Source organism: Oncorhynchus kisutch, unplaced genomic scaffold (assembly GCF_002021735.2).
Source record: "Oncorhynchus kisutch isolate 150728-3 unplaced genomic scaffold, Okis_V2 Okis01b-Okis20b_hom, whole genome shotgun sequence".
NCBI classification, from domain to species: Eukaryota; Metazoa; Chordata; class Actinopteri; order Salmoniformes; family Salmonidae; genus Oncorhynchus; species Oncorhynchus kisutch.
The window spans coordinates 295,031-301,565 of record NW_022261978.1 but is presented as its reverse complement, the minus strand read 5'-3'; the positions used below and the strand labels follow the sequence as shown (position 1 = coordinate 301,565).

At 39.6% G+C, this 6,535-nt stretch overlaps 1 protein-coding gene across 3 annotated transcripts; it reads left to right on the top strand.

Moving 5' to 3' along the window:
* Positions 1 to 592: 592 nt before the first annotated feature.
* Positions 593 to 5,801, top strand: LOC116358903 (zinc finger protein 501-like). Of its 3 annotated transcripts, none has more exons than XM_031811246.1 (3): positions 593 to 697; positions 2,291 to 2,432; positions 3,795 to 5,801. In XM_031811246.1, exons 1-3 carry the CDS (start codon positions 689 to 691, stop codon positions 5,237 to 5,239), a joined length of 1,596 nt encoding a protein of 531 aa, XP_031667106.1. In that variant the 5' UTR covers positions 593 to 688; the 3' UTR covers positions 5,240 to 5,801. The 3 variants fall into 3 exon arrangements, with proteins under 3 accessions (XP_031667106.1, XP_031667107.1, XP_031667108.1); XM_031811247.1 differs by having other exon boundaries at positions 640 to 697; positions 2,312 to 2,432; XM_031811248.1 differs by lacking the exon at positions 593 to 697 and adding an exon at positions 1,274 to 1,609.
* The last annotated feature ends 734 nt before the right edge of the window (positions 5,802 to 6,535 follow it).

Sequence of the window (6,535 nt, the reverse complement as noted above, 5' to 3'; positions counted from 1 at the left end):
AGGTCGGGGACTCAATCTCGCAACCTTCCGGTTACTAGTTACTAGGCTTTAACCACTAGGCTACCTGCCGCCCCGTTATTCAGGAACATGTTAAGACCCTCAGAACCTACCTTCGATTACCCCTGTTGACTCAATAGTAGTAAAGATTTGTTTTTGTTTTAGTCCATTCAACAACAGAGTGATACTTGCCTTGTATCAACAGGAATTTGTATCTATCTATACACCTTATGTAATTCCTTATTGGAATCGTTTTATTGATAATATCTGTTGTCTCATACATACGTACTTTCTAACACAATTAAGGAAGGTTATTATAAAATTATTCATTAATATTACCCTGCCAACCACTAAATGAAGATTTAAAAATAGATACATTCAAATTGTACCTTTTGCAACAGTTTTGCATCTTTGAATGGTATTAATGTAAAGAATTTTTGGCAAGACATCAGTAGATTTCTAATGGAAAATCTGCATTTAGATTTGACACTATTATGGAGAGACGTATTACATTAATTCTTTACCGACGATAGAAATCATTTGGATGGAAATGTATATTATTCATTCACTCGCCGTACAGTAGGTGGCGGCAATACGGCAATAGGTGTAGTCTGCCATAAAACCTTAAAGAAGAACAAGACAACAGGAAATTGTTGAAGAGAACAGCTCGGGTCGAACAATTGCTTCCACAATGGATCGGGTAAGTCTGGTTTTAACATTATATGCCCGCTGTGTTGTATAAAATGTCTAGGCCTAGTTTTCATCATATTTGAACCTCTACATTGCTGTGTTCTGTTTGGAGCGGCAGGTAGCCTAGTGGTTAGAGCGTTGGGTCAGTAACCGAATCACCGAGCTGACCAGATAAACATATGTCGTTCTGTTCCTGAACAAGGCAGTTGACCCATTGTTGATGGTCAATCATTGTAAATAAGAATTTGTTCAAAACTGACTTGCCTAGTTATTAATTTATATATTTTAAATAGCCTACAAGTGTAGAATTTGAATCTATTATGGATACTCTTCCTGGGGTCCAGCAAAATTAAGACTCTGTGACTATGACCGAATTCTCTCCTTCCGCCCAGTGTGCACATGTTCACATTCCTTCATTGATTTCTTACACATTAGCCATTATTTGACCAGATACTCAAGTGACCGTTCTAACAAAGAAAATAAATGGCTGCAGTTCCAAACAGGTTGTTTTTCCCTGGTGGTATCCCCGTCGAAACCGGATGCAGTTTGATTACCATCTTAATAAGGGAGGTCTAATTCCCTAAAGTTGGCCCTCGATTTAGCTTGAAGGAGCGATTGAACAACTTTGGTCACTTGCGGGGATGATATGATCTCAGGAATATGAATCGAGCTGTCTAAAACAATCTATTGATTTTAGCTTTGGAAAATAGGCTCAGTTTCGTAGTGATGAGTGCAATTCAGAAATGTATTGGAATAAATGACCAAACTATGGGTAACTGTAGCTAGCTACCGGACAGGAGTGCTAGCTAGACACGTTAGCTTACTAGGTTCATTAATAGCTTTAGGTTGGTTGTTTTTAAGTTAAACTTCAAGATTTCCACCAAGGACGTTGCCTCTCCCATCACCACTCTCCCTCGCTTGGGTAAGGGACATTTTAAGGTACACTTGAATTTGAATTGTAGCTGGAAGGCAATCAGGAAGATGCAAGATCAGGTGGGACCATTATAGGCAATGAGAGGGCAGATATGCGTGTTTCCACTAGTTACACAGCCACAGAGTCAAACTCCTATAACGTATTTTTATTCATTTAGGGTTATGCATAAAGTTAGTGTTTGCAAGGTTAGGGTTAAAATTACATTTAAAAGACCAGTTGTATAAATGGGCGTGGGTTGTGGTAACTAGTGATGACCAGGCACTACTTCCATACAAAGTGTTTTTTTTTCTCAAAGTTGCCTGGATGTGACGTGGCCTACTTTTACCAATACACTCCTAACAACCTACTCGTTTCGAAAATGTATATATGATCAAATAAGCCAGATTTTGGGCACAGTTATCCCTCTTGTTTCTTCTCTTCTGCGCTGTTCGATAGGAAATGACTGGTATAAGAAATACGGTGGAAACTGGCCCATGCCTCCACCAATCCAATGCTCTTATATTTGTGGGTTGCAGTGAACGATTGAACATTTCAGATTAAAGGAGATATTTGAGGGATGCACCCAAATCGGAGGTTTAGACTGAATTAATACAATATTTGGTTTAATGATCAGCTGTAATACGTCTTGTCGAACAGCAAAAGGATAACCTGTCCCCCTCCACCCTCCAGGAGTCCCCCTCCACCCTCCAGGAGTCCCCAGGTCAATCGCCTCTCCGTACTTTACTGCTGGTTCTGGTCGACTGCAGGAAAACACCGGGGCAGAGTGGAACTGAGAGACTAGAAGAGGAACATGGAGATATGATTTCATTAAGTAAGAACCATGTGGATTAGATTAGTTTGCTTCTGTAACAATGAATTGGTTCATTATGTATTGATGAAAATATCTGGTCGTTCCACCTAATTTTGAGAAGTGTAACTTGCTCCCCCCAAATGTTTGATTTCACCTCATTTTAACATTCTTTCATGAAGAGCACATGTTCAACTTCATAAAAACATGTTTTCCCAAGAGGTTGTATGAAAATACATACTGTAGTAAGTGCCAATGTGCTAAATAAAGTAAAGGGGGACAACTGAAAACAACATAACCACTAGTTTACATTGGTAGAATAGTCCTTTAAATCAGCCACAAATGTGCTTATGACAGGGCTAATGGAAGCTAGTTTTGTTCCACCGGTGGTGAAAATTGAATGCCATCTTCACAAAATAATATTCTCCATATCAAATTATGGGTAAAATGGTTCACTTGCTCAGTTTTCTACAAAAAACACCAGAGAATTGATAAAAAGACTAGAACCAGCTTACCTGCCTTGGCTCTATAATTTGACTATTTGATGTTTGATGTTTCTTTTGCCCAAAAATGTAAGGAACAGTTTCACCATATTACAACATGGGTTGACCTTAAAATGAGGGACAGACGTAAATTAATCACAAATTAAATAAAATAAATAATGTTCAGAAATGACTGTCAAAGTAACCAAATAACTAGGGCTTTACATGCACACTAATCATTTCCTATTAAACTGATTATGGCAGTAGGCTAAGTGTGTCATTAGTCATGTAAACATCTTACTCTGCTGATCTTAATTGGTGTAAGGTCATAACCGAAGTAAGCATACGCCTTTAAAAACACCTGGTTTTCTGAGAATTCTTTAGAATGATTAGGACATGTAAACACTTTAATCAGAGTTATAGAGGTGTATTTAATCTGTGTATGTGCTAACACAAGCAGCGCCAGCTAACTTCTTTTGACCGAGTGCAGTGAGCGTTTATTTAGATGTGTCCATGTAAACAGGATTATTAGGGAAATTGTTCATTCAAAGCATGTCAACATTTAAATCAAACTCTTATACTAATTGGCTTCAAAATAATCGTATTATTCTGCACTTGTAACTTTACTCAACGATGGTAAAACTTGGAGACATTATTGTATTAGTTGGGTTAAAATCTTTCTAGATGTGACACAGGGTTGATGGAACTTTTCAAATTCAGAATTGTCACTTTAGCAAGTCTTTATTCATATTATTTAATAACAGATTTAAAATATAATGCTGATGCACAATATTCTACTGGAAAATATGAAAGGGACCCAAAAGGCCTTAATTTCATGGAAGGACCCATCTGTTTATGGACCCATATTTGCAAAACCTAACTATCCAATGCCTTTGTTTCACAGGGGACATCCCTTATCGTTGCTCTCTAAGTGGGAGGGGCTTATCATCTGGGGAGCCTCAACAACATCATGATGCTGACAAGAAAGAGAAGAGTCTCTCCAGATCGAAACACCGGCATAGAGGTAGAGGGAAGAAACCTCAACACTGCTCTGTCTGTGGGAAGAGTTTTGCTAAACAAGACTTGACTATTCATGAGCAAATTCACCCCGGAGAGAAACCGTTCCACTGCTCTCGGTGCGGGAAGAGTTTCACTGCATCTAAAACTGTAAAATCTCACCAGAGAATTCATACAGGGGAGAGGCCTTATCCCTGCTTTAATTGTGAGAAATGCTTCAAACAATCAGGATTCCAGACTACACAAAAACACACAGGACCGCCTTATAGCTGTGATCAGTGTGGGAAGAGATTCAATCAATCAGGAGCCCTGACTAGACACCAACGCATACACACAGGAGAGAAGCCTTATAGCTGTGATCAGTGTGGGAAGAGCTTCAATCAATTAGTACACCTGACTATACACCAACGCATACACACAGGAGAGAAGCCTTATAGCTGTGATCAGTGTGGGAAGAGCTTCAATCAATTAGTACACCTGACTATACACCAACGCATACACACAGGAGAGAAGCCTTATAGCTGTGATCAGTGTGAGAAGAGTTTCAGGACGTCAGATCACCTGACTAACCACCAATGCATACACACAGGAGAGAAGCCTTATAGCTGTGATCAGTGTGGGAAGAGCTTCAATCAATCAGGACACCTGACTAAACACCAATGCATACACACAGGACAGAAGCCTTATAGCTGTGATCAGTGTGGGAAGAGCTTCAATCAATCAGGACACCTGACTAAACACCAACGCATACACACAGGAGAGAAGCCTTATAGCTGTGATCAGTGTGGGAAGAGCTTCAATCAGTCAGTAAACCTGACTAAACACCAACGCATACACACAGGAGAGAAGCCTTATAGCTGTGATCAGTGTGGGAAGAGCTTCAATGAATCAGGAAACCTGACTAAACACCAACGCATACACACAGGAGAGAAGCCTTATAGCTGTGATCAGTGTGGGAAGAGCTTCAATCAGTCAGTAAAGCTGACTACACACCAACGCATACACACAGGAGAGAAGCCTTATAGCTGTGATCAGTGTGGGAAGAGCTTCAATCAATCAGGAAACCTGACTATACACCAGCGCATACACACAGGAGAGAAGCCTTATAGCTGTGATCAGTGTGGAAAGAGTTTTGCTCTAGATTTCACCCTGACTGCACACCAGCGAATACACACTGGAGAGAAACCTTATTCCTGTCTATGTGGAAAGAGCTTTGCTCATTCAGGGTCACTGAAAAAACACCAGGATGCACAAATATGTTGTTTTTTATCTCCCTCCTCCGGCACCAGTTTCAGATCTCTAAATGAAGTTTCAATAGAAACCATATTGTAAAGAGTCATCCATCTCCCATTCGCATTTTACCTTGGTAAGTCTGATTACCAAGGTAAAATGTGTAGCATGATATGCAGCTCTGGATCCATATGTATCAAGCGTCTTGGAGTAGGAGTTCGGTATCTTATTTCATTAACTCCTATTGTCCATTAAATAATGTAGAATAATGTTTCAACAATTGTAGGTTCATATTAATGTGTGAGGGAAATGTTGTCTGAAGAAAGAGCCTTGAATTGTACATCTTGTCTCATACAATTATTGGTTCCTGTTGGTGCTGGGTAGAGATGTGAGGGGAGACGGTCATGACCCCTCAGACCTTTTGGCAGAATATGTTCTATAAGTTAAGATAGGAGACAGTGCCAGTCACATGCAGGAACCAAACGTCAATGATGAATTAATTATGAATAATGTAAATCATGCAAATATAACTTGTCTGTGTAAACAGTATATAAGAGAACTAACGGGACTGCCCCGAAAGAGCTCCAGACCGTACTCTGGTGTTTTAGGTTTGTTGGAACCCCTCCAGCTTCCTGATAATAAATAATTATTCATTTAAGTTTTACTTTGAGGCCCTGGTGTTAATTTCCACGACACGTATTCAATACAAAAATACATTAAATCCATTGTTTTACATGAAGGAGATGTCGCACTGCATGAGGCAAATGGTGGTCTCACCAGATACTGACTACCTTTTTAAAAAGTGTCTGTGACCAACTGAGTTATATCTGTATTCGCAGTCATGGATTAGGGCCTAATTCATTCATAACAATTTACAGATATTTTTGTAAGAACTGTAACTCAGTAAAATCTTAGAAATTGTTGTTTAATTGTTGTTGATAATAATAATTGAAGAATCTAAATGAATGGGCCGCCTACTGTTTTAGGTGTTCTGGGTCAGAACTGTTTCAACGTGACTTACATCCATCAGAGTATCTGTGCCTTGAAGGAGTCAACAGTGGAACTGCCCTGCACATATCAACATCCAAGTTATCATGTAGTCTCAGAACCAAACTGGTATATCCAAGAGAAATATAATGAGGTGCCTAAATTCCTGAGCTCTGTCCAGAGTATGCAGGTTGTGCTGAGTACCTTTGGACTAAAGAGAAAGACTGCACCCTGAGAATCACAGACCTGAAAGTGATTCAGCTTAGTACAAGTTCAGATTTACAACACAGAATGGGGGTACAGCTTCCCTGGAACAACTCTGACTGACACAGGTAATATATAATATCTAATTCTAATAATTCATTAGAATCATTCAGAGCTGCAGGTGAAGGTGTCTTCCTCCACAGAGGA

Coding starts and splice junctions, on each gene's coding strand:
- LOC116358903 (XM_031811246.1), top strand. Junction 2,433..3,794: donor TGGAGATATGATTTCATTAA/GTAAGAACCATG, acceptor TTTGTTTCACAG/GGGACATCCCTTATCGTTGC.